At 37.2% G+C, this 22,351-nt stretch overlaps 1 protein-coding gene across 1 annotated transcript in view; it reads right to left on the minus strand.

Annotated features, from left to right (window-relative positions):
• The window catches only part of r (carbamoyl-phosphate synthetase 2, aspartate transcarbamylase, and dihydroorotase rudimentary), a 228,192-nt gene that overhangs the window by 121,120 nt on the left and 84,721 nt on the right, over positions 1-22,351 (minus strand). The window contains exons 13-18 of the mRNA XM_083130942.1: positions 21,027-21,158; positions 20,036-20,211; positions 14,288-14,487; positions 8,793-9,000; positions 7,151-7,369; positions 5,817-6,015 (exon numbers count right to left, since the gene is read on the minus strand). Coding sequence (XP_082987068.1) covers positions 5,817-6,015; positions 7,151-7,369; positions 8,793-9,000; positions 14,288-14,487; positions 20,036-20,211; positions 21,027-21,158 — 1,134 coding nt within the window. The remainder of the gene's footprint in view (positions 1-5,816; positions 6,016-7,150; positions 7,370-8,792; positions 9,001-14,287; positions 14,488-20,035; positions 20,212-21,026; positions 21,159-22,351) is intronic.

Genomic DNA, 22,351 nt, shown 5'->3' on the forward strand with positions numbered 1-22,351 from the left:
CGTTTGCACGCTTTCAAGAAAATTACGTCTAAACGACGCACAAGTAACTTACGTTCGTTCCGTTCGTATTCCCGTAATTCCTTCACACGCGAAGGTTCTGTATTCATGATTGGGAAAAGAGAGACGCGGTAGTATATAAATACGGAGAAACTAGTACTCACTTTTATCCGCGAAGCTGTTTTTTCTTCTTTTTTTTAATGGAAATAAATGACAAAATAATAATAAATATTCACGAATGTTACTTCTTCAGCAAGAAAATACACCAGAATAATATATTCCATGTTGAGTGTAAGAATATAAATATAAAGTATAACCAGCACTTAAAAAGGAGAGTAATGCAACACCTACAAAACTAAAATAGGATCACCCAATAATTCTATTTAACAAACTAATTTCACCCAACAGATTAATAGAAGGGGGGGCAGCTATATTAGTAATTCTCAATATAAACCACCATAAAGATAATCTAGGAATATAATTAATTATCCCCCTATTAATTAATATACTACGACTACCTAATCGTTCATAAGTAATATTTACTAGACAAAATATTCCAGAAGAACAAAGACCATGTGCTACTATTAAAGTAAGACTACCATTTATTCCTCATGCCCCTATAGTTATAATCCCCATCAAAACAAGACCTATATGTGCTACAGATGAATATGCAACCAAAGCCTTTAAATCAATTTGACGTATACAAACAAGACTAATTATTCAAATTCCAACAATGCTAATTCCAAATCAAAAAATATTATATTTAACAGCCAATCTCTCAATACAAGAAATAATTCGCAAAATTCCATACCCTCCGAGCTTCAATAAAATCCCAGCCAAAATTATAGACCCACTAACTGGAGCCTCAACATGAACAAACTAAATAGCATCCACCCCAGGCTCAACTTCACCGTAGAGCATGAAAAACTTGGTAAAATCAACTTCCTGGACATCACCATCAGCCGTGCACTTAACAAATTCACAACCACCGTCTACAGAAAACCGGATGCAGGCAACCAGTACATACATGCTCTCTCTAGCCATCCCCCTAAGCAAAAAGCCAATGTGTGGCTAAACTTTTATCGAAGAGCCTTCTCCTACTGTGGCAAAGAAGAGGATCTACGAGAGGAGATAGCCACCATCACAGAAATAGCCCTGAAGCATGGCTACACTGAATCACAACTCTCCACTTGGTGCAGTAAGGCGGAAATACAGGTCAGACACCCTAACCTACCACAATCAACCCATCCACAAGCAACCCAGCCACAACCAACCCCCAGCGACCAATATAAATGGTTTGCCTTCCCCTACCATCCCACCACTTCCAACCGCATAGCCAAAGCCCTTCTCCCATTTGGCATCAAAGTAGCGCACAAACCCAACTCCAAAATAACTGACAAACTAAACAAGCACAAACGGTACTTCCTCTCCCCCCTTGACAACCCAGGTGTATATGATGCTGAGTGTGAGTGCAAGGCTCATTACATCGGCAGGTCCATCAGATCTGTCAATGAAAGAATCCAACAGCACCTAGCAGATGCGAAAAAAGCCCAACCCACTACCGGTCTTGCTAGACATATCAAATACAATAGCCATAAAATTCAAAAGGTTCGAGTCAAACACACTGCCCACACGCTCATAGACACCAAAATCAAGGAAACGCATGCCATAATGCACTTCCCGCACGAACTAAACATCGATAGCGGGCAAGCGCACCATACTTGGATTCCACTACTGCAGCAGTTATCGCCCGGAAATAGCAGACGACGTACCAAGACGCACAGCGCACCTAACGGCAACCAGACAACTACGAACAAAAGACGCACGCCAAGCAACAGCGCAGCAAGTTCCAACGAGGATGGTGGCAGTGGCCACTGAAATTAATCGAAAAAGAAGAAAAAACAGCTTCGCGGATAAAAGTGAGTACTAGTTTCTCCGTATTTATATACTACCGCGTCTCTCTTTTCCCAATCATGAATAAAATTCAACATGTATATATTTTTCGAAATACATGTACTTTGGTCGGTCGGAAAATAATGAAACTCATCTGATTTAGATATGAAGATCCCACAGCAGAAATTGGGAGATTTATAGGCGTACTCACATATTCTTCCTTTGCCTCAATACACCGATGCCATCTGTCTGGAAGCTTCATAAGTGTAAGGTGGTATGACACCAGGAGAGGACAACCTACTGTAAGGACTTAACATCGATAAATTTCCGGCCGTGTATTGGCTTTTTCATGCCGTCAAAAAATGGTATAATGAGAGGGTGCAAGTTCTGAAGAGTATGGATGTAGTTTTGCCCTAGTCTATGCAGCTGTATGGGACCTGTCTTTATCATGTGAAAAAATACATGTTTAGCCCATTTACCTGGACATCTTTGCTGAATTCTCTTACGAAGACGATGCAGCTGGTTACAGTACCAGTCACTGCTTATTGTTTCACCATGTGCTCGATGGAATTCGTTGTATCGACATGAGGATGGTGGCAGTGGCTACCGAAATTAATAGAAAATTACTTAAAACAGTTTCGTGGAAAATGTGAGTACCTAAATTATCTGTTATCGCATCTCTCATTCCCATAACATGAAAAGTTACTTTCAGAAGTAGGATAGTAAAGTAGATATGCTGTCGCAATTAAAAAATCTGTGGGAATTACATGATCTGGAGGGATGTTCCATTGACCTTGGGTGGGGAGGGGGGGGGGGGATGGACATCCTGCCATGGCTATCCACATCTCTTCATCGGATGAATACTAGACATAGTACCAAGTCCTATCTGGCTTTTTAGACTGAGTCTGCTACAACTCCTTTCAAGTACCTTCCTACGTGTCTTCATGATGCTATGTCAAAATATGGAGAAAAAACACTACATATGCTGACCAAGGCAGTCAATATATATAAGTAAATAACACTTATTAACATTACATTTCAACCCTCTATCAGGGTCTTACTCAGACTTTTTTTTGGTTTTAAGTCTGAGGGGTGAAACGTAACATTGTTGTTTTTTTTGTTACTGAAATATAGACTGCCTTGTTCAACATATGTAGTGTTTTTTTGTCATAAAAACAAGGCTTGATTGTGTTACCAAAATATGAAGGTTCCGACTGCAGATGACTAACTGCTCTGCCCACATAAAACGTGAGTGTGCTAGAGATCTGCTGTGTGGAAGTCTCGAAGTATGCATACGACTATGACATGTCCTTCCCAGGACTCCCATGTGGTTGCACCTTGGAATTGTAAGCTCTTTCACAGTTGTTTCTAACAGTGAAAGAAGTTTGTCCTTGCACATTGTGATTGTGTCGAACTGTTGTGTTGGTGCCATATTTGGGTGTAATTAACACAAAAACATAACTCGATGTAAGAAGTTTGACGTCAGAAGTTCTTGTGACGTGTTTGGTTCACCATGGAATTGAGTGTATGTATTTTGGTGGAAACGAAAGAACATATCCCGTGAACAGTTTTAAGCATGTGATAATTTATACTACTGTTTTGGCATAATTTAGGTCATGTTTATGCTGTATATTTCAACTTATTTCCATGTTTTATTTATCTTGCAAATGTTTGAGTGATGTCAGTGTGTTGAAGTACACAACCCCACCCTTATATATTAATTTTGTTGCTGACGTCACATTATTAGTTTTTATAGTTTTCTGATAAAGTTTTGCATTAAGTAAAGAATGTTTTACAAGGGTCGTTCAAGCATGACCGGGATTTTCGTACGTAAAAAATCGATGAATAGCCGGATCATGATGAAACGTGCGGGTGACGTAATGTATTCCTTCGCGAGTAACTAGCGCTCGGCATGACGTATTTCGCGCATGCGCAGCAGTTGCATCGAACATGGTGGCAAGCAGTGTGTCTGTGGCTGTGGAGCAGCGGTGTGTAATCAAAATTCTCGTGAAGGAGAAAGTGAAACCAGCTGAGATTTTCAGACGGTTGCAAGCACAGTACGGTGAACAAACGATGTCGCGGACAAGAGTGTACGAATGGTGTGAGTAGTTTCGCGAAGGACGGGAGCTGGTGACAAATGAAGCGCATGGACACATTTGCCTGACTGCAGTCACACCAGTGAATATCGCACGTGTTGAGCAAATGATTCTTGAGAACCGGCGAGTAACAGTGCGGGATATTGCTGCCGAGGTGAATATGAGTGTCGGGAGGGTTGAGACAATCATTCACGACCACTTCCGCTTCCGCTTCCGCAAAATCTGTGCAAGGTGGGTTCCCTGCCAGCTGACATTCGATCAGAAGTGGACACGCAGGACGGTCTGTGAACAGCTTCTGAATCGGTTTCGAGCAGAAGGTGATGAATTGTTGCAATCCATCATCACGTGTGATGAAACGTGGTTGCACAATTCAACCCCAGAGACCAAAAGACGCAGCATGGAGTGGCGGCATAAAGGTTCCCCTCCCCCCAAGAAAAGCAAAACGCAGCCGTCTGCTGGAAAGATCATGGCAAGTGTCTTCTGGGACATGAAGGGCGTTATCCATGTGGATTTTCTGGACAAAGGGAGCACGATTAATGCCCAGTATTACTCCACATTGTTGAGTGGTGCTGTATGAAAGTCCATTCGCAAGAAAAGACCTGGGATGTTGTCTGGAAATGTCATTCTTCTCCATGACAATGCCCGCCCTCACACGGCCAATGTGACAACAACAACTCTGGCCGACATGCGCTGGGAAGTTCTGCCCCATCCCCCCTACAGTCCGGATTTAGCCCCCAGTGATTATCATTTGTTTGCACCCCTTAAAGACCATCTGGGAGGGAAGAAATTCACAACAGACGAAGCACTGCGGAGCGATGTCCTCCAGTGGCTACGACAACAACCAAGTTCTTTCTACGCCAAAGGAATTCGGGAGCTGCCAGAACGATGACAACGGTGCCTCGGCGCGCACGGAGAATACTTTGAAAACTGACAGTTTGGTGTTTCTTCTGCTACCTATTTCCTCTGCAGAAATAAAAGTCCCGGTCAACCTTGAATGACCCTTGTAATTGCAAAATTCACTACATAATTTTATACTGTGTTTTTTGTGCACTTGGTTATTATATATTAATGTTTTTCCTGCCTTTGCATATATAATTTCTGTTCTGATACTAGTCGTCGACAACAAAAAAATTATAAATACGGGCCAGTCGGCCCAAATTCTGAACCATTTTTCATTTGCTCTTTCAAGTGTATATATGTCTAATGTGCTTTGTTTAGATTCTCCTTGGTGCTTGTTGGGGTGTGGTTCATGTGGAGAACCTGTGTAGGGTGCAATACACCTTACGGCCCTCTTGTTCCATACGCAACTCGTTTTCACCATGGCACTTGTTGAGGGTCTCTGTGCGGATGAATTTATTTGATTTCTTATTGTCTGAACTCGATCTCTCAACCCTTGTTGAGACTGTTGTCTTGGGGTGAAATATTTGTGCATTTTTATTTTGTCAGTGCCATTTTATGATTATTTTGACTGACAGGGCAATTGGAATTGTTTTATTGTTTCGTATAGTTTTGCCCTTGTACACTTATGTACAATTTGCTTTTTTTTTTAAATAATAACTTCGTATTCGAAAATAAAGAAATAGGTTCCTGAATCTAAATTTCAAAAGTTAGTTCTGAGTTTGATTTGACTGCAAATCTTAATATTTTCCCGTGCTCTGAGAGGTGTCATTTGTATATCATTATACAGTCTCATGCTGTTCATGCATTAATATATTGATATTATTATTACTGCTACTAAAATTCTATTGTTGAACCTGGCACGACCGTGTCAACTAACAAATCCGATGCATCATTTATGAGAAAGAGAGAACAGAAGTAAACAATTCATACCTGCGAGTCTTGAAAATGAAAACTGTGGCACTTTGACTCCGACTCTCCCACAGCCAAACAGCACATCAACAGGTTCCACTTTTTCCCCCACAATAACACGGGTGGCCATTGCTACAAAGTCATGGTCCAGGGTCTTGGAGACAAAGGGAAATGACCTTGAAACCCTTACATTGCATTCAATCACCTTCAATTCATTGTCCTGGAAACAAACAAAGGTTATGTAAAATTAGCATCACACACACATATCTTAGATACTGTAATAGGTAATACATCCTGTAAAATACTGTATTGCTTCTTAAAGAAATTTCCAGCTCCAGGATATAAAACAATTAGGTGAATATTTCATTAGATTAACACAGTGAATAAATTTTTAACACTTTCTTATCTCAATCATCTGAAGTTGATCCCTCTAAAATGTAAATTTTTTTCAATTTGAACAAGTCAAAAACACTATACATTCACACAAAAAGTTATTGTATCACAGATATCATGTTTACCATGTTAGAAATTAATATATAAAACAATGTCATTTTGTATCTAAAGATATATGTTTGGTGATTATGCGGAGATAGATAATTTATTCTAATGAGTTCAAGTTTTATTTTTCTCGCGCACTTTTTGTTTGCGACCGATTTCACCACCTGTCTGGTGGCTTCGTCAAGTATGTACTGTACATGAATTATAAAATAATTGTGTTTTATTTTCATAACTGTTTCCATATTTATATTTGCTAATGTCAATTTCCCACATCTATTGATTGATTAATTCATTTGGTTTATTTTTCATGCCACTTTTGCCTAATCTTGAATATGAGGATGAGTGTTGATATGATAAAATTGATGAAGGGATACTCAAAGAAATGCCCATGCCCAGGCTGAGATTTAAATCTGGAACCCCTGCACCGCTATCGACTCAGCCATAATTATGATTTGAAGTTTCACTTTTGGGGTACATTATTTACCTCTCTCCATACACAGCAAGTATTGAAATGTTAACAGTGGTAAACATTACCTTCGAAACAGGGACATCGGAAGTTACAAAATACACAGCCAGCCCTTCAAATTTCAAGTATGTGTGTATGAATGACACTTTCATCTTTCTTTTCGTACTTACTATGTTGACAAAATGTTCGATACCAGTTGACAACCCATCCCTAGGCAGGGGTATTGCATGCTACCCCTGAGTATATGAAATGTTCACAACTGAATGTGAATACATTGGAACCTCGATTTTACGTTTTTCAGGGAGGGCACAAAAAAAGTGCAGGAAAACTAAAATAGAGGGAAATTTGTAACATTTTGTACTGTATTTATCAGCTAAATAAAGCTACTTACTTTTGCTATCAGCTGCATATTGAATGGGCCAGTGACTTCGAGAGACCTTGCAATTCCATGGCAGATGACTTTTATTTTTGCCAATGTCTGCCGGTTGATATCTTGAGGTGGGGTCATGAGGGTGGCATCACCAGAATGGACACCTGCATTTTCTACATGTTCAGAAACAGCCATGCACAAGATTACACCATCATATGCCACGGCATCCACGTCAATTTCCTGAAAAAGTAAGCAATGTTTAGAAATAAGTAGAGCCACATATTTATGGTGAATGAAAGATCAAGATTTAGGTACAAAAACTGGGCACATTTCAGGATCAAAAGCAGTATATAAAATGGCATTTTGGTGTTAAAATGGTGAATAAAAACCTAAACTTATTACACAAAACTAATATTTCACTTCTAATACCACATTTATATAGTCTTAATTCTCAAATATTTACAGTAGAATTAATCAATTTTCCGTGATTTGCATAACTCACAGGATAATTTGGACCTCTGTAAATAAAACCTTAATTTCGTGCTTAAGAGTTTATTTCGCCTTCTGCAATTCATTTTGCATCATTTCGTCTCAAAACATGGTAGCAAAATGCATGTCACACCTTTCAAAAACATGAAATATTAACATTATAATGTGTTATTTCATATTTCGTATTTTTGTCAAAAACGAAATATGCATGCCCTTAGAAATGAGTCACAACAAACAACAGTGACAAACAATCTTTCAACAAAAACATGGTCAGTGGTGCAAACTTCAATGCTAAAATGCTAGTTTGCAAGGCGTGAATGCCACAAAGCACCGAAGTGACGTGAAAGTGAGCAAGACTACTTTGGATTGTACAGGTAACAGTGACACCAGACATTTAGCTTTGTTTAGAGCTTTGAAAAATCACCACGGACTTGGAGAAGGGAAATCGACAGAGAGTACGTTTCAAACTCGTTCGTTATTGAATTTTTTTGACCAAATAAAGCAAATGCCTCTGTGCGACATAAAAATCCTGTAAAACCTTTAAAAATATATAAAAACCTAAAATAGGTTCTACAAGCAAAATAGTTTTTTTTAGGCACTATAAAACTTCATCAGTTATTGAGTTTATAATTGGGAAGAGAGAGACGTGGTAGTATATAAATACGGAGAAAACTAGTACTCACTTTTATCCACGAAGCTGTTTTTTTCTTTTTCGATTAATTTCAGTGGCCACTGCCACCATCCTCGTTGGAACTTGCTGTACTGTTACTTGGCATGCATCTTTTGTTTGTAGTTCTCTGGCTGCCACTAGAAACAGTACAGCAAGTTCGAACGAGGATGGTGGCAGTGGCCACTGAAATTAATCGAAAAAGAAAAAACAGCTTCGTGGATAAAAGTGAGTACTAGTTTCTCCGTATTTATTGAGTTTCTTAACGAAATGCTGACATAGCTTATTATTTCTTACATACCTGTAAAGGAAAAATTAGGTTACAAACCTAAAATCCGAGGTCTACTTATTACACAAAATAATGGCATGCAATTGTTCTTAAAGCTAATATTCAAAAATATTCTGCTCTACTGTTTGATAGCCAAACAAACTAGTGCTAACACTAGATGAAGGTTACCAGGCATATTGTTAGGTTAGCAGAGAAAAGAACAAAAGAAAAATAATCACCTTTGCTTCAAGGATGAACTTTGAGATGACTACTGGGTGTTCTTTGCTGACCTCACTTGCATTCTTCAGATATGTTTCCAAGTCTTCTGGCGAATGGGCAACGTTCATTGCAGCTCCACTCAAAACATATGAAGGGCGAACTAGGCATGGGTAACCAACTTCTTCGCAAAACTCCTTTGCTGAATCAAGTTTGGTCAGTTCTTTCCATCTAAAACAAAAATTACAGGTGCATTTAAAACAAAAGTGATTCAATATAAACTATTATATTATTACCCACAGTTTTTTTCTTATTAATTTGTTCTTTATTTTTGTGTCACTTTTGGCTGTGACCATTAGGATGAATGATTGAGATTGAGTTGGTGCATCAGCAGGTATCAATTGGTAGAGTTGGCTTTTTAAGTCCACTTTATGCACAGTAAGGCTAATTGGGACTGGACTTACAGTTTAAAGTGGGATCCAAACCACTATGTGCCTCCACCAGGTATCCAACACAGGACCCCTTGATTACAAGATGACGACGCTACCACTGCACCATCGGGATAGCCCTCATTCGGATGAATGATTATCAGATGAGATGGATGAAAGGATAATCACACAAACACATGTGGACAGGGTATAGAATACAATACCTACATGCCCAAGGCTTCATTGTTCTGCAAGAATGCATTTTCAAGGTTTTACAATCCAGTGATGAGTCTCGCACCATGACCGTGCAGTCTAAGATATCATGCTTTGGCTAGACATGCACAGGTTCAAGTCTCCTGGGGGAAGCATAACAACTTTTTTCATGAGATTTCAACCCGTGTATGGGACCATTGGCAACCCACCATCATGAAGATATTGGGGAGCTACAAATGAGTAGCGTAACCTGGTCATGGAAACCTACAAGAGCAACTGGGGGTTCGTCGTGCTGACCACACGTCACACATAACTGGTTAGATGATCTCCCACCTCAGCAGGTGGAAGTGAGGCCAATAGTCGGTATGTAGGCCCTAAGTAGACCCTGGCCCTCACAGGTTGTTGCACCACGGTTTACTATGCAATGATCCCCAGTTAAGAGTACAATATGGAGACAGTGTTGCCGCATGGTGCTCAGCGGAAATAGGTTCCACTGCACATTGGATGTCTGCTGTAGTACACACCGAAACAAAAGTTGGTGAGTCACTGTTACTATTACTACAAGAGTGAAAATTCCATGACAACAGTGTTAAGATTTTTTATCATCGTGAGAACAAAAAAAAAGTGTCTGTTTCTTTTAGTTTTGCAAACAATCGCTCTCTTTGAAATTCTATAAATAAAAAATGGGTGGCCCAATAGTGATGAAATTTTAGAATGGTGGCAGAAAGGTTTCAAACACAATTCTTAATTTTCAGATTTTTAAAATTTGTTAAAAAACCGTTCTTATTAATTTTGGGAAACAACTTTTTCTTAGAATTTTGTAGTCCTACAAATACAATATTGGTCTTATTGTGGATAATTAATATTGTAGATACAATAATTAACATATCTACGCTGGGAGGAACCAAGCAACGTCATAGTCTACTGTGTTTCAAAGGCAACAGATCCCATTGCGGTAGCACTATTATGTTTCCAGCTTTAAAATGAAGTAGGTGTGGCCAATAAGTTATCGAAATTTGTATTAATGCGCACGGTGCCCACTTTCTATTCGCCAGCACTTGCCCCTCCCTCCAAGCGCACATGTTAGCTTCAGTGTCAGTATTTTCCACGTGTCAAAACTAGAGTGACTTTTTAAAATGCATTGTACTAAAATTTCATCATGATTGGACCTCCCATTTTTTATTTATAGAATCTCAAAAAGAGCGATACTTTGCAAAACTAAAAAAAGGTACTTTTTTGTTCCCACAATGATAAAAAACAGAAGGCACTCTCGAAAATAATATTGGTTACCATAGATTAACGCAGAATTGAATAAGCTAAATTTTGATGTAACTCGTTTTTATGTAGGTCTACTGGTTAATTTTCAATTGGTGTCCAAACTCTGGTATCTATAATTTTTAATTCGACAGTAGCTTCTTATTCGAAAGGAGCAAAACTGTCCATTGACTTCTCACAGATTCAACAACCCAAACAAGAAAGTGCACACAGATGCAACAACCCACTCAATGCCCAGAGAAGGCCACAGATGAATATTTCTAGCCCCCTTCCCCCATTCCAACATGTGTGTACAGTTGAGTGGGAAGTCAGCTGGCTGTTATTCTTAGCCCCCAAAATCGTGGAAACAACAGCAAACGAATACGTTTTTGTAAGATGATCTCTATTGTGAGAGAATGGGTAGAAACTTATAACATTACATCCCTTATACTTGGAGCATATTCATCCTTTTCTCTTTCAATGGTAAGTATTTTCCTTCCAGACAGAACACACTTATTTGGGGGTGGTGATCTCAAAAGTAAAAGCCCACAAGTTTCCATACCGAACTCTTAAGTTTCAGTGCCTTTCCTGAAGGACATCCCTTGCAGCCTTTTTTTAAAAAACTGTTCATTTAATTTTTTTTATCAAATCTCATCTCCACAGTTTGAACTTCTCTTCATACTACAGTAGAATGTAAGGCTTGGCTCACACCACATGCTAACATCTAAACATAATAAAGGTAACCTGTTAAAACATAATAAATGTATTACAAAATAAGAATACGTATCCTATATTTTGCCACGTGAACTTTACTACATGTCAAGGTGAGCAACTTCTATTATGCTACAGTAGAAGTTTCTTTTTTCTTAAATAATATGCTCTCTTCGCTCAGTCAGAGAGAATAATATTCATATACAGAGTGTCCAGCTTAAAAGTACAATAAAAGAAAAAATCATTACGTGTAATATTAAACCAAGAGCACCTTAAGCCTTACGTAGTTTGAAAGGTAATCTCAAAATGCTTTTTTTTTTCCTGCGCTTGCAAAACATCTGCACTTGTTGGATTGTGTGCGTATGCTTGAACTGAACTGAACTGAATTGAACAGTTGTAGTGTCAGTAGCCATGTGGACTCCGCAGCAGAAGGTGTGGTGCGTTCTTGCTCTTGCCGAGTTGAAGACCATTAAGTGTACCAGACACGAGTATGTGACTATGACAATAAAATTTATACATTGTCATAACAACATTTGAAAATGGTTAGGCTAAGTTCAGAGTTCCACATTTGTGCAATAATAATAATAATTTAGTCATATGATTGCTCAAAATGTATTCATATAATGCAATTACATGTCTGAAATTACTATTTAAACTAATTTTATTAAGTATGATGTTTAAAAAAGCCAATTTGCATATCATGACAAAAGTATCAAATTGTGCAATATTTTGAATTCATATTCATAACAGTTATTTTTGACTGACAAAATGAAAAACAAATATCTTCTATCATATTTGTTCTTTCAGACAAGCAAGATAAGTTACATTCAAATTTATAATTAAATTTATTGAAATTATGTACATTTGCATTGGCATCAAGGTTTATATACAAAGGTCAACTCTTTATAATTGTTCAATGTAAAATATGATGTCATTCTTGGTATTTTGTATCAACATTCAAAAAATGGTAATTGTAAATATTATATAAGTATATTGTGATATACATTGTAAAATAGCTGTAACAGAACAAATATGTACATTTACTAGGTATGGGACCGATTAATCGGTATCGGCTGATATAGGCATATCGGTGTATCAGTTTATCGGTAAAATTACCGATTATTTTACCGATCCGATATATCGATAAATATCTGATAGTTTAGTGCAAAATTCTGCCATTTTGGTGTAATTTTTATGGATAATCTCCATGCCCTACTTTTTTAAAGAGTAAATGTCTAAATATGCAATTTCTCTTGCACTGCAGTCACTTTGAAACACACATTTTTTAAGGTCAGTGAACCTTTCAGGTACTTCCAGGACAATTTCTAATTTTATATCGGATCTGTAGAATATCGGTTATCGGTATCGGTAAATTTTATATCTGTACTTTATCGGTATTGGCCAAAATTTCATATCGTCCCATCCCTAACATTTACTACACTAACATTCAAGCTGTTAAGCACTTATTGACAAAAATATTAAAAAACAATTGAAGATAACACATACTAAAAAATCGGGCTTGAACTAGTTACTCTGATACTAGTTGTCTGTGACTTTAGAAGGAATCTCATGATGGAACAAAGATAAGTACAGATATAGCAATATGACATTGATACATATTTGTACAATTATTGTCCCTTTTAAAGCATTAAACTTGACAATTTGATAATAACTTGGACGCTTAAGCTATATAGAAGCCCTTTATGAATCTTTAGTGAACTTTGATTATGATATAATCTTTAAAATAAAGATTGGAAAGTTGTGGAATGGCACTCCCATGTATAAAATATGTCATGTTGAATTTGAAGCAGTGAATATGTATCTGCTTTCATCTTCCTGAACAAGCAAGCTTATAAATGCTACTATTCCTCAAATGAATACTTTAAGGAAAGTTATATAAAGTGACAAAACATATGTTCAACATTTGGATGTGATTTAGCTAGATGCTGAGTTTTGAAAACTGAAGATCAGGATTGTAGAAGGCCTGGATGAGGAAATTGGCATGTTGAGTATGCTCAGTGGTGGAATGTATGTTTGCTAAATTATAAAAACGAGGACTTACTTTATCTCAAAAAGATAGTAATATAAATATTTGCTTCTTATAAATAACACTTATATGTTATAAATATTCTTGTTTATAAATGCATAATTTGATTCTGTTGTAATTTTTGTTATTTTTTAATCAATATAATAATTATAAAATTATTTATAATTGTTTGAGTATAAAACTATTTATCAGCATATGTAAATTGAAATTTCCTTTTCAATATAGAATCATAGCTTCCTATTGTGTTAATACTGAGTTTGAATTCAGACCGACTGTTAAAGTGACCTTCCTGATCTACGACATCGCATTTGTGCTGCAATCTGAAATGTGGCTCCAGTAATGCTGAACAACACATGGGCGGAGCTTGAATACAGGTTGGACATCTGTAGAGCAACTAATGGTACTCATATTGAGGTGTACTAGATATGTAAAAAAAAACTTTTTGAGTTACTCTATAGGTAGAAGAAAACTCTACGGAAATATCTTAATAAACTTAAAACTTATAAAATTTTCTATTATTGTACTTTTAAGCCGGACACACTGTATTAATATTTTTCAGTTATAACTTTGACAATTGCACACCTCCATAAAATACTTTTTAAAACATACAAATACTAAACTACAAAACATCAATTGCAGATTCATTGAGAAAAATGACTGATAATTTTCCACATATTCTACTCAAGATTTGTATAGAGTGTACTGTATCAATATATAAGAAATTGCCAGTAATAAAAGTCCTAGCACAAACACTATCGATTTCGATGACGTTCTGCCATCATTTACAAAAAAAGTTACTTTTGTGATGGGTGGCAGCGAGTCATCGAAACTGATAAGGGATTAAATATAATAATTAGTTCTTTACCTTGGTTGTGAGATTCCAATTCTGTCCAACATTCTTGAAAACTTGAATCTGTTCTCTGCTCCATCCACTGATTCAGGAGAGGTACCCAGAATCCTCGCTTGTTGTCTATGCAGGTCCATTGCAATGTTGTTTGGTAATTGGCCTCCCATGCTAAGAATTATGCCTTCGGGGTTTTCCAAATTATAAATATCCATTACAACCTGTTAAAAAATTAACAAGATTATTTCTAAAGAGAAATGTACACACACACTGGGCAGAGTTCTATTATAGATAAAATTGTTTGTTTGAGTTTGTATTTTAAGTCCACTTTATGCACAGTACCTACAGTTTAACCTCTTAACTGGGTATGACGTAATACTCCGTTCTGGCTCTACTGATTTATAATGGGCATGACGGGATACTACGTTCTCATGTTCTTACTGCTGATATCTGTTGTGTATGACGAGATACTTCGTCAAATTACTTTCTTCTTTGTTTCACCAGATGTCTCTGACTTCCAGACTGTTGTAACCGTTAGAGTTAGCGGGAAGCAACGAACACAGCCCGACGTTCAGTTCTATCGCGTATGCAATAATGGCTCAGGCAAATCGGAAGCGACGGCGTGTTTTTCCTGCCGAGGAAATCCGAGATATATTGTAGTTGTAAATCTCGCATATTGTAAAAAGTACAACAAGGACCAATAAAAGAATAAACAATACCTAAATGGTATGCCATGGAGCACAGAAATATTAACTAAAATATTGGTTTACGAAATTCATCAATTTATCAACAAAAATTCCCAGGGCAGATTGGGCTTTCGACGAGGAAATTTCCCAGTTAAGAGGTTAAAGTGGGATCCGAACCACTATGTGCCTCCACCAGGTATCGAACCCAGGGCCAGGCGTGTATATTCTAGGCTTTCTAGGCTATTGCCGAAGCCCAGATTAAAGACAGGAAATAATAGACTAGCAAATGTGACTGATGCTTCACTCCCAAATAACGACCACGGGAGAAAACGATACTATAAAACCCGCGACTCCTGTGCACCGTACTCCCGCGAGGAGGGGAAGGGGGAGGGGACCATGCTTCCTTATGGCCCGAGCTGAATGGAAGAAGGTAGGGATGTGCCGAAGCCGATTACAGATGTATGAAAATCGGCCGAAATTGACATATCGGCATCGGTATCGGAATCGGCAAAAATCCGATATTTAAACCGGTACAGATTATACTAGAGTTTTTACCTTCTAATAAGTTTTATATTCTCGTTTTGTAAGATTTATTGAAAATTTGGTTATGATTCGTCATTATTGTAGAGTTTTTGTAATAAAATTATTGCAAACTCATTCAGAGGATCAACCTAACTATAAATCGGAAATAAAACAGTACACTGCCGAACCAGGATCTGCTGTTGTATTGAAAATTCAAAAATGAATATTCAAACCTGAAGCAAGTGCTGAGAAAATACTTGGGCATACCTGCTGCATCAGTATTCAGTGATTGAGTGTTCAGTGTTGCTGAACAGATTTGAGATAAGAGAAGAAGTAGGTTACTTCCTGAAGTGTTTCCAAATCTCGTGTTTCTGAAGTTGAATCTGGCAGAACAGGAATCCATTTTGCATTTCAAAGAACTGCTTGTGTACTAATGTTTAATCTCTTGAGAATCCATGTTCTTCTTAAAGGTTCACATAACATTTTGTACATGCAAATGTACATTCGCATCTCTTGAGAATATATATGTATATACATATGATATGCAATAGAAATGTACATAGCAAATTTATTTTTGTCATGCTGAAAATAACATCCCATTTCTGTTTAATAATCTTATGTATCGGAATCGGTTAAATATTGGCATCGGTATCGGTTCTAAAAATTATCGGTGAGTAAATCGGCATCGGTAAGTTTTCAGCTTCATCACATCCCTAGAAGAAGGGAAAACTGCACGGGGACTTTTTGTCCAAGGTTTTTACCCTTGTGGTCGCTCTATACGTGGGGATGGACTCCTTTCCTTTAAAACAACCACCAGGCTTCATCGGTTAAATTCCTTCCCGACCAGCACCTGAAAGCGGTCGGTGACATATTTGTAGTAGCTTCCAAACCCAAGTGTGGACAGGGAAGTCTTCACTTTACAACAGCGATAAAACCTTACAGCGATGCCAATTCGCTAACCAGCATGGGATTTTTCCCAGGTAAGGGAAATTTTGGAACGAAACATCTATTACAGGAACGGGAAAAGAGTGGTTGGCATGTGAGAGGGAATTTGTCCTCTAGGCCAAAACAACACTGTCCCATCGAACACATGCAGAACTCTCAGGCCGTTGACCTTCAACCAAACACGCTTTACGATGTTTTCAACCCCTCTGATGCTTTGTTTATGACTGGCTGGGGTAGACTGACTGGCCGGAGATGACAAAGGGCATTTTGTGAGTGGAAATCACGTTGAAGAAAGTTTAAGAAAATTAGGTTTCTTACTGCGTGGCTTTTCTTAAGTGTATTGAGTGAGTGAATTACGTATATACGTTTTGAATGATGTGTGCTGCATCTCTTGAAGTGAACAAAAATGAGTGATATAATTAACGAACTATTGACGAAACAATTTACTCGGCTTTTGCATGAGGATAAGCTTCAAATCGTGCCTCTGGCATCGCAAAGAAGAGATGGATGGATTTGATTTGTTATTTTGCGTTGCTTTTCTGCCACTTTAGCTAATCACGACGATGAGGATGAGTGACAATACGATGAAATTCATGAAGGGACATTCACAAAGAATGAATACCCACATCCATGCCTGGATTTGAACCCGGGACCCCTGGCATCGTAGTGGGCTGTGCTAATAACAGTTTTACCATAGAGGTCGCCAAGAGAAGAATGGAGTTCCTGTTCAAATTAAATATTCAAGGTAAGAAGTTTATTATACGCATATATTTTATTCTCTCACGTAGGCCTACATAAATATTTCACAATATGGGCCTCTATATTTGATAAATAACCATGAAATATTTGAAATGTTGTCCTTATTGTTTCTATATTAATGAAACCAAAATATTTTTATAATTATTAGTAAATTGTAATGTATGTATTTTTAATCGCAATGTCACATCACCTTAAAATCCAAGAAATTGAACGAAAAAGATCCTCCCAAATTGAACATTATGATATGAAGAGATAGCCCAGGTTTTGAACCCAGTATACGCTACTGCCCAGGACATTTTGTTTACAAGGCAACGATGCTACCACTGCGCTATCAGGAAGGCCCCTATAGATAAACTAGAAGTACGGCTAAACCGATACCACTTTGAACTGATACCGATGCTGATACTCTCACCAATTCCCAACGATACAGATACTTGAAAATTGTACTAATTAAAAGCTGTTTAAAATATTGAATAATATTAGTGTATAAGTATTCCATTCTAATTATATGCACCAATTTACCAAGATTTTTACTTTAAAATATTAAAGATTGACATAAGAATATTAAATTACATGTTATGTTATCACAAAATTAAGTTTTTTCCACACAAAGCTGTGCAAAATTAAAAGAAACTACAAATTTTGCATAATTTTTAGACTACTTGAAAGTGCCGCACTGCATTTTTGTGGACCTCGTGCAAAATCAAAACTTAAATCACATTGAATCCAAAAGTGGAAGTGAACTGATTGTTCATTTTGCAACTTTTTATCTTGCAGACTCCAAAATGCATGCAAATTCCAGACGATCTGCAAAATTTCCCGACATTTCCCTGACAAGCCAAATTCCCTGACATTTCCAGGTTTTCCAGACAAGTAGGAACCTTGAAGATATTCACTGCATTTACTGCAACACACCATGGATCCGAATGCATCCTGAATATCAGACCTGTTTGCTATTTCTTGATGGACATGCAGAAACCAAGGATGTTAAAATAGGATGTTAAGTTTTCTCTTCTCTGATTTTTCCTTTTGTACTGTGCAGACACCACTTCATCGTCTTGTCAACAGAACAACTCATGTGGAGTAACTCAGAACTGTCTGCTTCCAAGCATACATGTGTAATATTGTTCCTCGGCAGCCATCCGATCAGGGCTCTCTGCGCAGAACGCATTTATGAGTGATAAGCCATTAGATATATAATTCTATCTTCAGAAATTAGCTTTCCATCTCCCTTCACTATTTGTCAACTTGTCTTCTACTGAATTTACAGTTTCACTTTTATCAAATACCATACATTCATATCAAATACTCACACCTATGTCAGTGAATTGGTATCAGCAAGTATCCGTTGGATTTTAGTTATCAATATTTTTCTAGCATTTTTGTCTTTTGCGGGGTTTGTAAAAATGCCACATGACACTTTCAATCAGAAATTATCTTGTAAATTATGCAAAATTCAAAGTTCTCTATTTATTTTGTACCAGTATTGTGTGCAAAACTGATGATTGCCTAACAGATATTTTCATACGTATTCTGTTGTAATTTTTGAATATTGGAGCTGTGGTAGCTCAGTAGGTAGAGCACACAGAAGACCTGGGTTCGAATCCAAGGGCAGGTGATCTTGACCAGGAATTTTTCCAGTCATTTCCCTGTTTCTGTGCGAAGTCAGGCCTACCTAGCCTCGTATATATGGATACTGGGGGGGGGGGGGGGGGTAAAGGTGACCGGGCATTATGCTGATCACATCATCCCAACTATGGCAGAGATCAAGAATATGTGGAGCTCTACCTCCACATCACCCCATATGCCTTCATGGCAATTTTAGCTCAATTCTTGAATATTTTGAAGCAAAATTGGCAAATATAGGCTTATAATCGGATTGGAATACTTGCCCATAAATATTAAACAATGTCTTGAACAACTTTTGTTACAATTTTCAGGACATAGATGCAAGCAAATGCAGGGTGGCCATTCTAGGACCATGATAAAATTCAAGTATAATTCCTGGTTTTCAAGGTGAACTTTCCAAAAATTCAAGGTCACTAGAAGATGTTTTCTCCTTTTCAACCTTACATATTACCGCCTCTCACCAACCCCCCCCCCCCACCACACACACACAAATATACTTCCAATGTATCCAAAAATTCTAAATCAATTCAAATAAATGGTGTATATATATATTTCAAAGGTGCGGAGTTTACATTTGCGATTTCACTTACTCAGACTCAAAATACATCTACAAACACAAGTTACTAATGTTGCGGGATATACTAATGTACGAAAAATTGTTAATTGTATAAGAATTTCGAACTGAAATTTACCTATTCAACTTCAGGATATGTTATCTTGCAATAATTTTCCATCCATCAGATAGATTACTAACAAAGTAATACAGATCGAGAGAATTCAATTTTATTTTCCACTTAGCTTTCTTTTCCTTCCTCGATAAAAATAAAAAAGCTAATCTGTTAAAAACTTGCCTCAGAGCTATGTGTAAATTCAATGGGATATGGTTTGATTGATTGAGATGGTGTTTTAAGTCCACTTTATGCACAGAAAGGCTAATTGGGACTGGAACTACAATTTAAAGTGGGATCCCAACCACTATGTGCCTCCACCAGGTATCAAACCTGGGACCCCTTGCTTACAAGATGACGACGCTACCACTGCGCCATCGGGGATACCCTCAATGGGACATGGATTTAATGAACATTGCAATTTTTCACGTCTACGGAGAAAAATTCACAAAGAATTCACACAGAATTCCCGAAACCAATAATTCACAGAATTCAAGGAATTCCCGGCAAGTAGCCACCCTGAAATGAGGTACACATAAAACATTTAATTATTTACTAACCTCAAAAGAAATTTCGTCAAAGTACAATCTGTCACACATGTCATAGTCTGTGCTGACAGTCTCTGGATTATAGTTCACCATAATTGTCATCCTCCCAAGCTTTCGAAGTTCTCTAAGACATCCCACGGCACACCAGTCAAATTCAACTGAGCTCCCAATGCGGTATACTCCAGAACCTGCAAGGAATTTGTATGAGTAACATGTTGCACTGTCAATAATATTCAAATTCACATTCATATCAAAATAAACAAGTAATCATTTGTTATAGAACACACATCTAAAGATGGTCTGCACCAAATTTGTCTGTACAAACCTCCCTTTTCTGGTTTAATAGTTCAATCAGTTTCTTGGTTGTTATAAGAACTAATGCAACAACTAATAAGAATGACATACAAATGGACTGAATTTTTTTGAAAATTTACCAATAATAATCGATAACCTATATACTATCAACCTGATATAAAATTGCAAATGTTTTGCCAAGAACCTGAATGCCATTCAACTATTTAACGAAAGTCACCAGATGACAGATGCATTAATAAATTATATATCTGGACATTTATGATACAAAATCATTGTTTATGGATTTTAAATCATAAAAAATACTAACAAAATGACAGAATTTTGCACAAAACGACAAGCTATTTAGTGAAATATTGGACTGTTAATATTACTGAGAACTAACACACTGCTGCACCTTTATTGGTAATGCCATTAGAGTACAGATTAATCTACCTCATTCCTAGAACAAATGAACATCATGTACAGATATAATAATCAGTAATTATGTGATTTTTAGCTATTGTACATACAGTGGAACCTTTAATTTTTACATTTTTCAGGCATGTGGGAGTGAGGCGGACAGTCACTAGTCAGGCCCTGGGCCTCAAGGGCTGTTGCACCACAATTACATTGGAATACCATACCTGAATATCTACAACATAAATAGACATTAAGTGTACTACTTGAGAAGAAAATTATACATCCATACCTATTACCATTGTGTATCCACCTGGATAAACTAAATCATGAGATGTGCCATTGTATGTCAAGTACAGGTAATTTGTGCTGGCTGGCCATTCGGCAGCTACTGTATCAATCTGCTTGACAAATGGAGTCACTCCTGGAAAAAAAGAAAGATCCAATCAGAATACCAAGATGCATTGCGAGATAAACTAATACTTAATTTTCCAATATTCTTTCTTTTATGAAAAAAAAAATTAAGCAAACAAAATTAAAGAGTGTAACTCATACCAACATTTTCATACGAGTGATGGTCACTTTTGCCTGCATATTGCCCGAAAGGCCTATTTTATTCCTGTGATCCGATTTGTACATAGGCGTAACTTGGCAAAGGGGGCATTTGCCCCCCACCGCAATTTTGAGGTTTCTAAATTTAAACGTTAAGGATACTTTTGTTAACCTACTGGGACCTGAGAAACAAAATATTGAAGTGTATTTTTTTATGATTGCGCAGATGTAAGCAATTTAGCAAAATATTTATGGACGCTAATTTTATGGGATGGAAAACATATTAATTCCTCCTCATCTATTCTTCCACTTCTCACAATTATGCTTCCTAGATATTTGAAGCTCTCCACTACCCTCAACTCTTTTGTGTCCATCTTTATTCTTGTTTCATTTCTGGCTCTGTTTCTTGTTGTTATGAGCACCTCACTCTTTCCAGAACTGAATTTAATTCATGCTCTTCTGATTTCTTCATTCCAACTATGAAGCTGTCTCTGTACTTCTTCTACCCTGTTCCCCCATATTACTAAGTCATCAGCAAACAACAGGGCCTTCATCTCTTTCTCTCCTATCTTCTTCCCCACCTTTGTTAATTGCATCCATCATACATATGTAAGAAGGCCAATACATTTTAGCTGAACACCAGACTTACAATCCCACTTAACCAAGTTATAGCATATTCATTTCACATGTTCAAATTAATAAGGAGGAAAACTAAACAGAAATTGACTGTTTCATAGGTGCATCAGGAGTGAGCTTCTATGTATTACTTACCACATTTTGACTAATGGTAAACAATTATTTTTTATACAAAAAATCGTAACAAATATAGCACAAATAATACATAATTAAAGTAAAAATTTAGTAATATTAACCCCAACATCAACCAAACACAACCCAAAAATTGCAACAAGAAAGTGGGACATACATACCATAGTGAATTACTGTAGCAGATTTCTACATGAAAATAGTTCAAAACATGGCCTCCTTTTCCTAGAGCATTTAATGTGCAATTTTTGCTGTAACTACCAGTATACCAAACTGAAGTATAGTTTGTCCACAACAAAT

Source organism: Lepisma saccharinum, chromosome 1 (assembly GCF_977018435.1).
Source record: "Lepisma saccharinum chromosome 1, izLepSacc3.1, whole genome shotgun sequence".
Lineage (NCBI taxonomy): Eukaryota > Metazoa > Arthropoda > Insecta > Zygentoma > Lepismatidae > Lepisma > Lepisma saccharinum.